Source organism: Coloeus monedula (genome assembly GCF_965178545.1).
Source record: "Coloeus monedula genome assembly, chromosome: 5".
In the NCBI taxonomy this organism is placed as follows: Eukaryota; Metazoa; Chordata; class Aves; order Passeriformes; family Corvidae; genus Coloeus; species Coloeus monedula.
In genome coordinates, this window is record NC_138785.1 from 43005327 (window position 1) to 43023758 (window position 18432).

The window sequence follows — 18432 nt, forward strand, 5'->3', positions numbered from 1 at the left end:
GAGCAAACCTGTATCTCTGCGTTCAGGTACAAATTACACATTCTGCATGTGTGCATATAAGAGATGAAAAAAAGGCAAAAAACCCTCAGTATTTCCTGCCATAAGAAATTTATTTATGGCTTCATAAATTTAAATTTTGATATAGTCCTTTAAGTAAAATACATGATTTGTAACTTAGTATCCCTTACACAAACTGACATGTTTTTCTGTCCTGGAAGATTGTTCAAAATAATGCAGCCAAATGCAAAAGTGTAGGGAAACTGGCGAACATCCCTGTTTATCATGAAATTTGTTATTAAATACTTACACAATACTGTATGTCTAATACATACTCCTTCTTAAAGCTATTACTGTAACTACTCTGGCAAGTTAAGAGTCTATTTGAAAAAAAAAAATACTCACGGGACTTCACTGCCCTTCCTCAAAAAAAAAATTATATTAATTTTACTGGCATATACTTGCTGAATCTGGTAATTTAAATTCCTAATTCTAAAAATATTTTTTCCTAATGTGTAAATACCAATATTCTGTCCTCACTTACCAGACGTCCAAACTCCAGCTCTGAAAAGAATTTATACCAGGGTTCGTTTTCTAAATCTATGTCATCTGGGTTTATGCAATCAGTCTGGAGCAGTTGTGCAGGAAAAGGGAAGGAAAAGTCATACACTGAGCAAAGTGCTAGAAATGCTATGTCACTCTAACAACAAACACACAGACATAAAACAAATATGGGGAAAGAAATGGAATAAAATCAAAGAATGAAGATGGTACTTAAGATAGAGAATATTCTTGTTCAAGAGCTGTCATTGACTGGTAGCTTTAATACTTTGCTTTTTGTTGATGTTCTTCCAAGGACTGGAAGATGTTAAATGTTTTAAAATTACACCTTTAAAGCTAAGAGGACTCTTTGACCTTTTCTTTAATATCACTGCATTAGTTAATTACATTTAATGCCGCTAAAGATTCCTTGTTAGGAAGATGGTTTAAATGATGGTCTTCTCCAGCATAAGCAAGAAATTGCCCATCTAATCAGCATTAAAGACACAACTTTATCTGTATTGCTTTCGGTCATTCCTTGTCTTCTCAACAAAGCATGTTAATTCTGAATCTTGATGTCTTGAAGCAAGCGCTGAGCAGAGATAAGGAAGTTATGCATCATGCAAGCATCACTATGTTGAGAAGCCACTTCAGCACATGAAAAGGAACTGGTGTATTTTAGTCCTATGGTCAAAACATAGGGAACAAAAAAATTATGCATTCCATAATATTTGTTTCAGTAGTACTGTGAAATGCTTTATCTCACATGGCCTTGTTGACATAATGAAGCATTTTTGTTGACAGTGAAATACATTGTTTTCATCTGGAAATTCTCACAGGCAAGGGATAAAGTAGCAATTGAAGATAGCATTAAGGAAATTCTTCAGTGAACAGAAGAATAATTGACAGATTTATTCAAGTAGCATGAAAACATGATGGTGCAAAACAGTACAGATCTAAATGGGATATCTAATTGACTGTAAACTTGGCTGCATTAATTACTTTCTAAATAGCTTCAGTTTCTTTGTAGCATCTGATGTAGGCTTTCGTGCAGCACAGAATTACAGTGAACTGTTGGGTTAAAGGTCTCTGAAACAGAGAAATCCTCTTGTTAAAGACATTTCTGAATTTAAAATCTGGTTCTCCGAAAGTGTAATTATCAGAACCTAGACACTAATTATGATGTGCCCTAGAAAGCAATCATCAAAGAAAACAGGGTCCTGCATAAAGAATGATACTGGTGATCAAGTATGTAACACTTTTTCCTCTGGAGTCAAACTGTCACCAATACACCAGAGCAATCACATAGAGCTACTTCTGCTTTCTGCAAAAGATAACATTGTGCTCATGACTATTTCATGTAATTAAAAATCTTAACAGGACTTTTCTTGCTGCTTTTGATATTACTGTGACAGCCTGCCAACTCTGCTCTCTTGAAAGGTCAAAACCCCTTCAGAACTACCTTGGTGCTCACATATATATGAGCTGTTCATGCAGTATCTGGACCCCGACTGTTCTTTTATACACTTATCTTCACAGTGTCCTTTCAAATAGGGGAAGTAATATTCCTGTGAATGGAAAGGGAAGTGAATGTCACTGATTAAAAATTCGCTGTGCTCCACAGCTGGGTTACGAAGTGAAGCTGCTCTGGAGTTTTGCCCTGAGATTTCCACCATCCACAGCCGTATCTCAGCAGTACTAAGGACAAGTGCTTGAACTCAACTATAGACCCCCAAGTTTTTAGTAGAGAAACACCACTGAAATTAATTTCATGAACTGACTGCTAAAAAATGTGTGGATTTAATAGAGACTATGACTAATTTAAGAAAAAACCACAGAATTCTCTTCGACAGAGATATGAAGACATGAGGGCAAAAAATGACAAATTCATAATGCAGAAGATAACTTTGCTGTGCATCAACCTGGTTCCCATTACAGAGAAGGCTTGCCATATTTAGAGGTTTTTTGCTTACCTTAAAAAAAGTTCCACAATTTACATTGTTATATATAATTATATGGATAATCTGAGGAGACATTACTGAACAATTCTTGACCATCCTTTCTCCAAACTAAGTTACCGTATGTTGATATATTGCATGCTTTTACCTTTATATTCTACCAAAAAATTAATTTGCATAGAAATTTTGATATCAGCAAATGGGTGTATTTACATTAAATAAATAAATAAATAAATAAATAAGTTGAAATGTATATAGGGTTGGAGTTGTGGAGCTTTTGGCACTAGAAATCCAGGCCTACTGACATTACTTGCTTGGGTGGCAAGTGCCAGCCTTGTGAGCCTCAAGGTGCCCTGAAGAGCAGCAGCCCCACACCTACACAGTGATGGACCCATGTCCCTCCTTGCCGGGAGGCAAGATCAGCTGGGCTCCCCCCAGCCAGCCAAGGAGATAAAAATGAGAATGGGAGTTGCCTCCCTTTTCAACTTTAAATACTCTTGCAATTAGCTGCAAGCTTAAAACCCCTCCGATTTCTGCCGGCAAGGAAAAATCTAGAAAGAGTGTATTTTATCTAGCTTCTAAGTTTACAGTTCTTCTCGTGTAGTAGTTGCAAATGAAATGAGACTTTTACAAAGTATGTACAGCTAACTCCACGCAGACAAGTCCCACTTCAATTTACAGCTTCAACCGCAGAGGGCAGCAAACAAACGGAAACTGAGCACTGAAGTCTGCAAATGCCCTGCTGCCTGCCAGTTCTGGAGGGGACTGCATTCCCTGTTCTACCAAGATCAATGCACAGGCAATTGATTTGGCTTGGGTTTTGGAGTCAGTTTTGCTGACAGACCTTTTTCTATTATCTCCGCTTCTAAGAGACTTAAAATGAATGAATCATTTTGACTTAAAAGTTGCACTTGGCTTAGTCTCACAAAGTATCTCCCAAACTACTGAAATAGAAGGTAAAAGCAATAAAGGAAAATCCCTTTTTATGACTTGTCAGTCAAGTAATGTTCCTACAATCTATCCTTCATCTAGTAATTTAGTAATATTTTATTTGTTGAAAATATACTACTAAAGATCACTAAGTAACCTTACTCCTTTTGCCTTTTGCAACAGATGGTCAACACAACACTGCATTGGCATACTCAAGTATAGAACATGGACAATGAAAAAAATTACATCGGTAGTATTACATGTAGCTTTGCCTGTTCTTGATTTGATACACAAATAGACATTCACAGGTAATAATCAAAACTGTGCATCTAAACTCACAAGTTAAATGGTCCTTACACGTAAACCAATATTTTGCATTTGCAGGTTCAGACACCAAACTGAAGCCTGTCTGGAACAGTGGGCTGAGATGCCGGTTGTAAATTTGAGTTTGTCATTTTATTATCTCTAAAGAATTTGGTTTTGCTTTTCCATTTTTTTTTTCTTTTGGACTACTTTTAAACAGCTGTGGTAGCTCCAAGTCTACTACCAGATGGACTTAGTCTATTTCTTTATAAGAAGAAATATTTTTTTAATGACATATTAAGCATACCAAGCAGAACATTCTGATAACCAGCTTGAGATGTCAAAAGCAACCAAATGTGCATGTTCTAAAGAAAATTTCAATTTTTTCACTACAGTAAAAACCAAACAAAATAAAAAACAACAGATGTACATCATGGAGCAAGCCCAGTCTATTTCTGGCATTTGACAAAACAGTAATTAAAAAAAATTTCTTCTAATCATGAATTCCTCTTGCATATAAACTCAGTAGAAAATTTGTATGTTGAACAGAGATTAAAAAATGTAGAACTATAATTTAACCTCACAGTTTTATTTGACTAGCACATGTAGACTTTTATGCTTTGACTAAAACAACTAATGAAAATAGAGGCATTGCTTGTACCAATTTTATGGTTTTTTTACAGTAACACTGAGATTTTTCCTTACATACTCTACTGCAGAAATAGATATATGTACATGGATGAAGGAATTGCTTCTCATACACAAGGTAGAAACTCGTAAATAATAAAATTTAATTTCATTTACACATGAGTAAGATTAAGTTGTTACATTGCCCATTTACCTATTAATGGAAAGCAAACAGCCATTTTAGGAAACAAGTCCATGGTTTCGATGACATTGGAGAAAAAGAGGAGTATTTTTTTGAATTGCAGACACTGCAATGTATTAAGTACATAAAGCTAAATAGCATCTTTGTCAACAGTAGAAATTCCAGACTGATAAAACTGTGATAGCTCCCTATTTTTTTCAACTATGTTACACTAGTGTCAGCACAACTTTCATCTTATATTAATTTCCAAGTTTTTACAGCTCTGAATCATACATAAACAAAAAAAATCTCACAATTCTGTACATGAATATTCTTTTCTCAGCTTTCTTATACAAAGAGATGCTTCCTTGTATGTATATCAGCTAAACCTAAACTTTTAGTCTAAGCTTCAGATGATAAAATATGACCTTACCCTTGATGGATACTGCTTATTAGGTACAACATGACTAAAGCTTTTCTGCATGAAAATATTTTAAGGACCAAACAAAGCCCAAAATTCCATCTCTTGATTTAGATCAGCAAAAGTAAAATGCATAAGCAAGTAGAAAAAAGGATTCAGGAAAAGTCAGCAAACCTCATTTTTTTGTTATTTCATTAGTTTGCTAGAATCGAAAAACTAGCTCTGATGATATTCATTAGCAGTGCAATTCTTACATGAATTATTTTTGTTCACATTACATTAGAGGAAAATGTAATTTATTAGAAAAGTGAGGCGATTCTTGGAATACACTGAAATCAGTATAATTTTCTTATTTTTACCTTGAATCTGCTATTACTCTTTGGCATTGGGAAGGCTGGAAAATTACCTCAGTGTTTATAATGCAGCCATGGGACTTAAAAAGTCCTCGGAACAAATGACACCGCCTTTTAAATAAAATTATTTGTTAAGTTCATCTGCACTCAGATACTAATTATACTGATTCATTACCAGTTCCTACAGAAATGCCAATTTCCTCCTTGAAAAACACATCAGTTCTGAAAGAACTCAGTTTCACAGAAAAAGAGCTTGGTGTATTCTAGCTAACAAAAATTAGATTCCTGCAAAGACCTCAAAAACAAAGGAAAAGGTGCTTGATTCAGGTGTTTCACATTGTTGATATGCTGCATATTCTGAAATTCAAATACTTCCTTAATTTGCTTTAAATTGGCAAAAATGAATTCTGTGAACAAGCATGGAATACAGAAGCAAATAACAATCCAGTACTGATTTCATAAAGCTCTTCTTCAAAACTGGACTCCCTCAAACATTTCAACCTCAACGTAAAACACCAAGAAAAGAAAATACTGCCATTGATACATAACAGCTTTCCTAAAATAAAAAAGTTGTTATTATAGCACAAAGCTAAATTAGAAGGGCTGGGTGAATGTGTCTTTCAGCAAATGAAAACTTCTGTTAACTGTCATTTTGCAAGCACTAAGCACAGCTTTATTCCACAATTGCAATCATTGCTCAGAAAACAGGAATAAAGACCTCCAATTACATGTTAATGGACACTCTGTAATCAGAGCATTTGAGGCTGGAAAGGACCCCCAGATGTCATCTAGCCCAACCTCCTGCTAAAGGTAGGTCTAATCATATCAGGTTGCTCAGGGCTGTGTCAGTCCTGTCTGGGCAACCTTGGCCAGTATTTGACCAAAATCTCCTTAGGTATACAATTCAGCACATCCTGAAAATGCAAGTATTTTATTTTTACACATTATTTAATCAGGTATCATATGTGCTGTTAATATTACTGCAAATAAGTGCTGGAGATGCATACCAATTAGAAAATCTGTTTCCATCTGTTCTGCCTAACATCCATGAGGTTTGCATGGTGGTGATTTCTTGGGAACACCGAAGATGTAAGTTTAGCAAATAAGCCAAACCCATTTTCAATACAGTCATGAGATAAGAGCAAAGACAAATTGCTGCAAAATGTATTTGAAAAAGGATCTTCAATATCCTTTAAGTGGTTATTATTAGTAGTAAATAATAAAAAGAGAACCTCTTACCAAATCTCTTACTGCATTACCCATTTCATTTATGTGTCTTACCGGTCTTTCGTGCTCAAGGATTGATGACTTTCCCGGCTCATATTCAAAAATACTTCTTGGTTCAGAACGGAACTTGCGAGTATCTACCTTTCTGTCAGGAGGATCCCACTCGTTCCTAAACAACAAACACAAGCAACTGAGCTAATTTACTGTCATCACCACGTGCTTTACAGCTCTGTACAACAGAAACCTGCAAAGCCAAATCACATTCAGAATGGTTACTCTTTCCAGATCTCAGCTGTGGAACGTCAAGCCTGGCATCCCAGTGCTTTACTGTATCTTCTTAACCTGTTTACAGCAGGTATGCTCAGTACAGCAAGAAAAACACTAGAGATGTCCAGCCTGTGCTCACTCATACTTTTATTTCAACTAGTAGACCAGTTTAAAAACTTCCCTGCATACCATGTCAAAATACCATGGCACTGCAAACCATTGCAAATAACTATACATGCTTCGTGCATTCTACTAATATAGGCAAGTGGTAGATATTTTTGTCATCACATAATATGATGATAAGGCCATATTGAAGAAGCTATAAAATTTTCTGAGGCAAAAAATGAGGAATTATTTTAAAAGACAGTATAATGGTCATTATCCTGATCTGTAGGAGAATTGCTCCTGAATATCCTTGTAAGCAGTATATTGTTTTTCTATCTTGAATTGATAAACAAGAGGAAGAATTTGGCAGTTGAATTCTGAATAGAAATGTATACATTTTATCTATAATTACAAACTTGCTTTCAATTCAATAGTGCTATGCAAAGAATAAAAACTAACCCATACTACTATATTTTTTCAGTCATTTACTATGTCATATTATTTTGGGAGAATACTTAGCTAGTTACAGTGAGAGCTACCTTTTCATGGCAGTTCTTGCAGTACGTACCTCCACTGTACTTGGAAAACTGTAGCTCATACATATTTTTATTTAACTCTGTGTAAAATGACCCACTGCTAACTCAAAGGTTGGAGGAAAGGGAAGGGGAGATACTACCAGCTATTGTCTGTATTTATGATAAGAAAGACCACACGCTGATTAAATTTTATCAGTTCTATTGGTCTTTCTGGTGTGACTTGGTTTGATGTGACCTGACATAATAATGCACATGTCATGTGCCTTAAAAAAATCTATGGGGTAGCTTTTGTTTATAGTATGCTTTCAAGTGCATTTCTGGGACACAGACACCTCTATAAAATGCCCTACATTTCAAGGGAAGTAGTTCTACATGGCTTTATTGTTTATTTTCACTGAGGAAAAAAATTATTTTCAGAGTAGAAAAGGTTGCATTTTTTGAGAATGAACAGGAAAATGGAAATGTTCTGATCAAGTTGCATTATACTGCAAGCCACTGAAGAAAAAAGGATGATACTGAAATTCTGATTCACACTCAGTTCAACTAATTTACAGTGTTCAGCTTTTTATCCTGTGTGGACTATATTTTTGAGCTCAACTGCTAATGCAAACCATATCTTGCCTCTCAGCTATGAAACTGTGATACATGTGAACCTAAGCCTCTTATGTGAGATTTTAAATACTCTGGCTTTATAGGCAATGAAAAAAAGAACCTCTCAGTGGCAGGAAAAGATTGACGAGCCATCGCTTTCAGCAGCAGGCAAAGCATAACTAACGTGTTTGGCATCCCCTGGCCTGGAGAACACAGATTTTCACTGCCTGTCTTATCATGCAGGAGATTAAAAGGAGAGGTTAAATAGCTGAATTCAGTGCTGAGCAGTTATTTCCAAGCTTAAAAGGAACTGCAACAAGTCTTAATTTCTGTGACCAAGGCATTCGGCCTAGCACAGGACAATGTCTCATACAACTTTTAGAGATCAAAGCTAAACAGTTCCACATCTTGGTGTCTTGCTAAAAAAAATCTGCACTTCTGTATGACCTGCTAACAAAATTCAAGCCTCATGGCCTCTGCAAGGCAGCCCAACCCTAACCTTTAGCATTTCCTCTTGACAACCTGCCCTCGGCAACAGGGAAGCCAAAATCAGTAACCATCAAGCAATCTCACCTTCCTCTGCAGTGTGTGTATTTACTGAATTACATTTTGGATTGCCACTATCTACGAATTTTTCAAAAAGCCACAGCCGTGTTTTAGTTTTAAGCACATACTATGGTCTTCCCTCATAATATTTTATTCAAACTCCTAATTGCTTGAAACTGTTTAATATAATTAAATTTCTACAATAAATATGTTTACAATGTCCAAGCTGACAAAAATGGTCAAATTATCTTCTGTTGCTTGAGTGTAACCAAGAGAGGTGGGCTTGTAGGCACAGATGAAAGGTAAAATACTACCCTTTTAATATATAACATATAAATACCCACACACATATAAGTGCATAAAAAGCATAGTATTACATTAACATGTAGTATTAATTAATGTGAACACTAAATAAGAAGATTTTTGCTTGAGCTAATACTTACAGATATGCTGAAGTCAACAGAATTTGTGTGCAGGTCTCTTGCATGGTTTTATCAAAAGGATAAGCACTTCTTTTCTGAGTTATTCATTACTAACTTTTTCCAGACTGGACTCTAACCCCTGGACTTGGTTTTGTGCAGAAAATTTGGATAGAAAACCGTGAGATATCTGAAATGCCTCTTTAATCTGTAAACACTGTCTTGGTCTACCAAAATGAAGATTGAAAAAAATGGGGATATAAAGTACTTCTGAGCTCTGGGGAAATGTGGGTTGACTGCTACACTCTTACATAGTTTTGGTCTCCCTTGAACTTTGAATTACATCATTTTTTAGATCCATTCTCTTTGCTTGTGGATACAATAAATGGCCTTTCCTACTCAGAGACAAACTATTGAAGACAGCTCCTAGAGCACAGACTGTTCTGAAACACAATAAGCAGGACAAACACACTAATGAGAATAAAAATCCTTAATGCTCATGTTCGCATAATGAATAAGAATAAACACTTCTTTATCACACTGAAGAAATGACAGCACCAGACTCCTGGCGAAGATCACCCCTCACCACCTGACTGGGCCTTGAATAAAGCCCTTGAAGTCATATTATTCCAGAGCTGCTATTTTACCCTTTGTTATCTTCTGCAATTGGAATGTTGTACTTAGCAAGAACACCTTTTGAAAATGCACTAACTTACTTTTCTGGTGTAGACCTTTGCCTCATACGATGTGGTGGTACTGGAGGTGGCACATGGGGTGGCAGAGGGGATGAGACCTTAAAGGCATTGGAGCTGCTGTCAGAAGCGCTTTTGGACAGTGGTCTGTACGTCTGTGTCTTTGCAGCTGGGTGTGCCTGAGCAGAGAAGGATGGACTGTAGCTACCTAATATAAAACAAAACCAGAAACAGTCATGGCATGAGAGTAAGTCTTAAAAAAGCACAACATGGAATGCTACAAAAACCCACAGTAACTCAATAAAACTACAAGGTTACAAAAACATGTAAATGCACATTTAAAAGTACATTGCTGTGTATTATGTAGTTCATTGGAGAACTTAGTATATATTTCTACATAAAATTACAAACACATAGATAAAGTGCAGTACAGTTAAAATAAATTCATTACTAATTTGATGGAGGAGCAAATGGGTGTATATATCCATCACAGCTGTTAATGACAGCCTGTAATTAATCTCCAGGCTCATCCTGTTGCTCAGTTGTTCTACGTTCAGAAGGTAGAGAAGAGGCAGGAAACACACCTTTTTTCATTGTTTTAATAATTCATTATTTTGTGATGATGAGGCAATAGTGTATCTTGAAGAGGATCACAAGAGTATAAAGAGATGTCAAACCACTGACCCACAACAAATCCTCTCAACAGCATAGAAAAAGGCACTACTGAGAGCATGCCGAATGCAACAAAAACTGAAATGGAAATATTTTGAATGGCATTTTTGCAGAAGGCACTATGGCTTTTATGCACATAGTCAATTAATGCTTTCATGTCTGCTTTTTTTGGAAATAATTTTACCATATGGCTACAATCTTCTTAAGACACGATTACGTATCTTAGATGAATATGTCTTTTCTTGCAGCTAAATAATGTCAACATGAATGCCTATAGCAAAAATGGACAAGTTCATAAAAAAATCAGTTTTATTAGGCACTCTTGCTGCATATTTTTAAGGTGTATTCAATATATTCTTTTTGTCTTTCCATGTCAGTAATTAGTATTTTAATTTTCACACAGTAATTCCCTTTCCATTTCTGTAAGGAAACTCACAAGGTTACTCACAATCACTAGTGAAAATAAATGCAATGTAATCAAGAAACTACAGTGTTACAATGTCCCTCTGCAGTAAGAGGTCCACAGCTGCAATTGATTTCTGTAGTAAAAATGCAACTAAAACTTGTTTCATTTGTGCGAAAAAGGCATGAACAACTGAGATCAAGCAAGACAATAAAAAGTGTCTCTACAAGCATTATAAAAGTGAGTGTGAAGAGTTAACTGCACCATTACTTGCTGACATTAACAAAAGCATCATTTTGAATAGGGAATAATTCCTACCAGTACCGTATGCATATGCAGTATTATACAAGTCTGTGTCGTCATCTACAAAAAGAAATACAGATGTTACAGTAGTGCCATACATACCAGTTCATCGCAGAAACTGAGCTTTGTTTTTGCAAATACAAACAGAAGATTGGTAGGCAATTAAGCACTGTATTTCTTTTCCTCATCTCATAGGTGCTTTTGGAAGACTCTATCTTCCCATTATACTTACCATAGGCTGTTTTTACCACCTTATTGTTAAAATGGTATCTTCTGGTCCTATCGCTCATATTGCATGCTTACTAAGTTGGCACCAAATTGCAAATTACTTTTTGTCTGTTCTTTTCCCTTCCTCAAGCTCAATTTCTTCCTTTTGTCAGCTTTCCTCTGCTACAGACTGTTAAGCTGTTGTTCCTATCACAAAAGGCAGCCCTAAATATCTACTACGTGACTAGTGTTCAAAATAGATCTTGTAAGCCAACATTCTCCTGCCTACGTTTCTTACTCTCCCACTAACATTCTGTGTGACCATACTGAATGTTAGCTCTACCTCAGATAAATAAAGTCTCCTTCCTTCCAGAGGTATAATGAGCATAATTGCCATTTATACAGTTTCCTGACATCCTTGGTGAAAACTGTAAGGACATTAAAGCTAGCAATGTCACCAAATCTCCTTTTCAGCAAAACCAAGTAAGATATTCTATGATAACAACTAAATTCAGGCACAAAATTTATCCTTAAACCAGCCTGTTTACTAGCCCATGCTGTTCTAACACTGGAGTTCTCCAAAAGAAAGGCAGTACAGATGGCAGGAGATCTACGGTAGACAATTTCTCATCCCTCAAACTGGACATGAGGAGACAAAGACAAGAACATACTCACCAGGCTTGTGAACCATATGGATTTGCTTGAACATTGTCTTGTACCAATCCTTTGGCCTGTCAACTGTCTAAAAAAACACAGTTTTAAAAATTAACAACAAAATAAAAACACCCATATGTACAGATTGGATCAGACATTTAATGTGATTCTGGACAGAAAGTCTATTATACATTATTCCCTATTCAATTTAGTAATTTTCATTTATTTTGAATGTATTTATGCATTTTATCGAGGAATTCCTGTAATAAATTTTGCAAGACACTGAAGATTGAGTCAGTCTTGGACTCTGACCTTGTGAGAGTACAATGGTTCAGAACACAGGAATTAGTGCTAGATCAAGAATTTATCATCTTAGTGCCCTACATCTGACAACAGTGAATGCTAGACTCTTTACAGGAAAATAGAAACACCTCAGCAGTTATGATTACAAGCAGGTAAGAAGAGCTTTTTTTGACCTCCTGGCTTAAATTACTTTCAAAATGTAATTGCTAAATGATGCAGAGAAACTTTGTAATACTACTGAGAAAAGAACTAAGACCACACTATATTTCAGAGTTAATGTTGGGACCGTAAACAAGGAGCATTCCTTTTACCAGTTTTAAAAGCCCTTTCCAGACAACTTAATTTTAACTTATTTTTCTCTTCTGAGAAAAGTGAATACAATATATCTTTCAATAATCACTCATTTAATGATACTTATCCTCACTTTTGCAAACAAAGTAATCCCAAGATTCCCAAACTGCTCATATCAACACTTGCTTGTGCTTCTTTTTCTCTCTTAACCCTTCTGCATTTTCTCTTTTGCTGCAATTTTCTTTGAGGTAGGATGATAGTATTTCAGAAGAGTAAGACAAAGGCAAATACGTTTTCAGTACTATTCTTCTTAGATGCTAAAATTTTACTTGTCCCACAGTAGTCAGAAAAGCAGAAGTTTTAATGCAGAGAATAATGGAATCATAGAATGGCCTGGGTTGAAAGGCACCTGAAAGATCATCAAGTTCTAACATCCCTTCCATGGACAGGGACAACTTTCACTAGGCCAGGTTGCTTGGAGCCCATCCAGTATGACCTTGAACACCTCCATGGATGGGGAATCCACAGCTTCTCTGGGCAACCAAAAAAAATTATCTTCGAACCTCATGGTACACGGAAAATTCGAAGGACCCCTCTTGAAGTACATTATCTTGCACTAGCTAATACTAAATTTGCAACCACTTTGCTTACTCCCCTTTACCACAAAAAGCGAAAATCTACAAATTCTCCCCTACAGAATACGGGACAATTTGAGTGTGTTCACCACACGCTGCCATCTTTACTAAATCACACTTTTTGCCACAATTACTTGTTACAGTTTCTGTATATAATGAATATGTTTTGTTTACAATGGTGAGCTCTTACTATAAGGGACTAGACAGAAATGCTCCTGTATTTTGAGGACTCATATTGAATTCTCATAAAATTGCTACTAAATAATATTAGAACAATGCTTAAAAGAAGAGCTGACATTCAGTTGAAGAACTCGGGGATTTCCCGGGTAAGAAAAAAATTCAAGCAGAGACTTATGCTTTTTACCTAGACCTGCTTGCAAGATAGAGATAAAGGAGATCCAGTTTTGTCAAGATAGGTCCCTTCCCCCATCTACCAATACTGTTGAGTTCTGCCAAGAACAAGTTATTCAGAAGCAGATTGAGGTAATTTTAATATTGTTTCCCTGAAGGTATTAAATATCTATACTATTGGAACTTTGGTTAGAATAATTTAGCTGGACTTGAAACAAGTATGCTGTTTGGTGCTCAGGATAGTATATACTCAAAAGTTTACTAGGCCAGGAGGTCTGAAGGAATTCATGCTGATGGGCATACCCTCCCTGCTTCTCCTCATTTACCACAGCAACAGAAACCTGCACCAGTCCCATGATACTGAGACTGCCTTTCTGATTGTATTGAGCCAAGAAGAGTTTTCCAACCAGTGGCAGCTGAACGAATTGCAAATAATGCATAAATACTACTGCTATGATCCTACTGTTCATCAAGCATCGCCAGGTCCTCCACAAAGTCAAAGGAGGCTCCCACATAGAGATCAGGCATGGAGAAGCTCCCACATGATTAGCGAAGATGCTTTCCCAACATCTTTCCAGACATTCAAATGCTTGTTTCTCTCATCATCTCCCCCTCAAACCACTCCTAGGCGTTTCAAGCCTCAGCCAATAATTTGGCTTTAATTTATAAACCAGATAGGATTAGCTAAGAAGTAGAATACATTAATTTTGAAATACATTTTCTCAACTTATATTCACTAATCCCACACACCAATATAGTTTGAGGAATTGACAGTATTCAATATTATACATTTAATATATTATAATGCACCAAGCCATTCAGATGCCATCCTGCTTTGCATATATTATAGCTGATGCAATAAAATGTTGGAACATAGTGTCATAATATGTGAAAAAAAAATCAGCCAAATAGCACGTAGAGGACATAAGAAGTAACTGCAATTGCTTCCTAGGAGGAGTCCATAATCACTGCAGCATTGTAATCATCCATCAGGAAGTATGCAATTAAAGGAGGCCTCTATGACCCTGAGATTAGCTCAGTTGGTGGGAGCAGGGTGCTAATAATGCTTGGATCCCCGGATCAGCTTTCACTTAAGAGCTGGACTTGATGATCCTTGTGGGTCCCTTCCAAATCAGAATATTCTGAGACTTCCCGTGGGCTTTTTTTGGGGGGGAGGGGTTTGCTTATTTTTTTTTCAAGCTGAAATATTACATCACTAAGTATGGAAAAGAAACCTAGTGGGACTCGACTTTTTTTTCATTCTTACTAAGTAGAGGCCTTTTCAGTCTACAGATTAATTTTGATAGTTAGATATAAAACAATCATTTTGGATAGACTAAAGCAGTACAGTCTTTCATGACTGCTTTCCATGAATCTGTTTTTTCCTTTCCCAGGTGCCCATCAGTGGTAAATGGTGCTATACTTGACTGAATGCTTTTCTGAGTGAACAGCATTTTACCCTCTCTTTTTCAGAGACTTCACTTCTAGTGTCTTGGAATTTTACCATCTTTGGGGCAGGGCTTGGCACAAAGGCAGAACCTAACAACGATCTGAATTTTCAGACTTGAATTTCCCAGAGCTAGAAGGAGCTAAAGTGGCATAACAGGAACATGCTGAAATGGGATGGGGGTTCTGAGCCAATAAAAAGCTTCATAGGTGTCTTTCCCTCCTCAGAAGCCTGGGACAGAATGGGTTAGCAGGAATAGAAAGAAGAGAACATAATTCTGTTTTCCTTGCCTAAACAGCTGTGACAAACCATGTTCTGAGAGTAAAGACAGACTTGGAGGAGATAATCACATCTTCCAAAACCTCTCTACTCCTGAAAAGCACTCAAGGTCTGGAACACAGATATTCCTGATTGCTTACTGACAAGCTTAACTTTGAGCAGCACAGCATTTTGGAACACAATGTGTATGTTACCTATCATCCATGAATCTTCATGTACTGCTTTTTTGATAGACTGTTGCCATTTTTGCAAAGATGGAAGAATAAGAAACTTCTAAACTTTACATGCAATGATAAATTGAACTAATTTGAAAAATTCTCTTTTCAGATGGATTAAGGCTGAACTTTCTGGGAGAAGATTCCTATTTGGATTGCTCACTGACCTTGGAGTAAGGGCAGGTGACATACCCTACCTTCTACTATTAATGGAAAATGCAATTTTAGCACTTTTGCAAGGTGCAGCATATTTGAGTCTTTTGCTGACAATTATACCAACTTTGTTCTTGCACAGCTGGGGTACACAGGGCTGAAATACACTCATGCACGCTTCAAGTAATCTCAAATGAGTATCTTGAAAACAATTTTACTATCAGCTATGTCTTAAGGCAGCAGAATAAGGATGCAGAATACCACATCAGACACACTCTTACACATACACACACTAGCATAAAATTTTAATTTATAACTCATTGTGAGAATAATTTCTAGAAGACTAAGATTACAGGCTATAAGGTTTCTTGAAATTGAAACACAAAAAAACCCAGAGGAAAACCAGCAGCAAAATGTCCTAATTCAAACAGAATTACATTTTTAGGAGAAAATCTCAGAGACTCAGATCATACAACCCAAAAGTTAAATATAGTTTGGCAGATTGCCAGCTTCATTAGGCACACTTAAGGGGGATTTCTGTTATAATCTTATATAACTGATACGCACCCTATTAGAACAATCTGCTACTAAAAAGGCACAAAACCAATTACTATATCCAATAAAAAGCAAAGGGACTATTTCCTTAAAAAGAGGACAGGAACCTAGAGCATTGTTGCAAAGAAATGTCTTCATTTTTAAGAGATTTGGATTGTATTACTTTTTTATGTCAAAAATAAAGCAAGAAATGCCAGAGTTTCTCCCCCATTCTTATAAAAATTGTCCCCATCTTACCACTTAACCTGATTTTTACCCACTGATTTTCTCCATCAATTCCTGATTTCATCAATTCCCCTAATTTCTCAGTCCCTTGAAGCAGTTCTTGGCAATAAAATACAGCCCCATATGTCAATATTGGCAGACAGGATACATCCAACAGCTGCTACATCCCTGCACCTCCCTAAGACTTCACCTGCAAGGGCTCTGACGCTTTCATCCTGGCTCCCACTCTTCTCACTTTCTCCGTCCAGCACAGCAGTTCTTCTCTGGCTGGGAAGGCCAGTAAGTGCTGCCTTTACAGACCTAGTGCAACTGCCTCTGTGCTCTCTGGAGCAGCCAGAAGAGGCTGCCCTGACAGCAGAGTGGAAAGAATGCTTCAGCATAGTGAAAACAAAACTCCTCAGTTTGACATCCTGGGACCACTCAAGCAGTGACCAGCGGCAGATGATCAAAACTGGGCTGGTCACAATGAAAGGGCTCCCCAGCTATTCGCTTACGTGTCACTCAAGGGCACAATGGTTATTTACTGCACTGCCACGAAAATGCTACTCCCTTAGACTGCTACCAGAACAAAACTATGCATTTCTACGCTACCCTGATGACATGAGAACACTGCCCCAAGAAATGCAGAAGCATAAGGTTTTTACATATACACACACACATACATATATATGAATATTTGTGCACACACACACACACACACATATATAGTATGCATAAACTTTATTTTAGAAATAAACCAAATGCAATTACCGTGCATCTCCAAAAGGCAAAAACTACAAGAGACACAAGAAAGATACAAAATTTTGGCTACTTCTAATTAAAACTAGAAACATGAGGTTGCCCAATTATGCTCCCATCAGCATTCTTCTTTTCGTCAACACACAATATTATATTCACAAGGCCGCTGATTACGCACGCTGTATTCCAAATTATATAAGAGTAGAAGAATGTGAAAAACCCATTACCAACAATCAGTTCATTGTATGAGTTCATACACAGATTTCCCAGAATTTCCTACCGTTCTAATTGCTGTAGGGATTCCAGATTCATCTACTGGGCCAATCCCTGCATAATGTGGAGCTTTAATTACTGTAATTTTTTTTTCTTCTTCTGAGGATCTACAGATTGGTATTGTACTGGTGGTGGTGGTGCTGCCAACATTCTGAACATGCTGCGAGTATGTCTCTGTGGACTCTGTAAAGATAACATGACAGAATATTGTGTAATGACACAATAATCATACTTGGCAGTTAAAACACACTTCCCCATTTTAGTATGCTGTACAAAGACTGACAATCTTAATCCCACACATATACATTATTTTAAGAAATATCACCGTAACTAGGGCTTTGCCCTACTTAATGTTACATTAACAGAATTATAAACTTATTTAAGGACTAGACAAGCTATTAAACTCAGAATTAGAGTAGAAGTACTTTTTCACAATGCCTTGCTCACAAAAAAGAGAAAAAAACCCACAAACACAGCAAAATCTATTGAGAAAGGTGCAGCAGCCTTTCTCCTATAAATCAAACTCTTGCACCTTTTCTAACCATTCCTTGGAAACTAGTGACATAATTTCAAAACTTCCACCCCTAAAGTCTAGCAAACTATAGAAAATTGCTTTTCTGTAAGCACAGCAAACAGCCTTGCACAAAAACTTACGTGATATGCGCTTAGAAACATGAAGTTTTGATGCATTAATATTTTTAAGAAACAAATTCTGACATAAAATGTTCTTCCCTTAATGTGTGTTGATATGTTTATGTGACTCTACATATAATCCATAAAAATGGTCTTCAGTAACCTGGCACCTGCAGAGCAATCTGATGATCCACCTACAGTAATTCAGGTGAACTGTGCAGGCTGCTGCTGTTTTGTAGTGACTTGCAGTATTTCTACCCTTCGCCCTCAAATCTTCCTTTATAACTAATGAAATTAATACATCACTATTACCATTTCCTTCTAAAATGCAGAGTACTTTACTTAACAAAGAACACCTCAGTGCTGGGATGTGACACGAAAATTTGTACTTCTGCAGACAAT

The 18432-nt window shown here is 36.7% G+C and overlaps 1 protein-coding gene across 6 annotated transcripts in view; it reads right to left on the reverse strand.

Annotated features, from left to right (window-relative positions):
• The window catches only part of SORBS2 (sorbin and SH3 domain containing 2), a gene marked incomplete at its 5' end in the record, with an annotated part of 72473 nt that overhangs the window by 37706 nt on the left and 16335 nt on the right, over positions 1–18432 (reverse strand). For 2 of the 6 annotated variants that reach the window (XM_082282099.1, XM_082282097.1), the window contains 5 exons: positions 6592–6706; positions 9718–9901; positions 11087–11131; positions 11954–12020; positions 17405–17580. In XM_082282099.1, coding sequence (XP_082138225.1) covers positions 6592–6706; positions 9718–9901; positions 11087–11131; positions 11954–12020; positions 17405–17580 — 587 coding nt within the window. Of the gene's footprint in view, positions 1–6591; positions 6707–9717; positions 9902–11086; positions 11132–11949; positions 12021–16576; positions 16687–17404; positions 17581–18432 lie in introns of those variants that run through there. The other 4 variants (XM_082282102.1, XM_082282100.1, XM_082282098.1 and 1 more) reach the window with 3 other exon arrangements.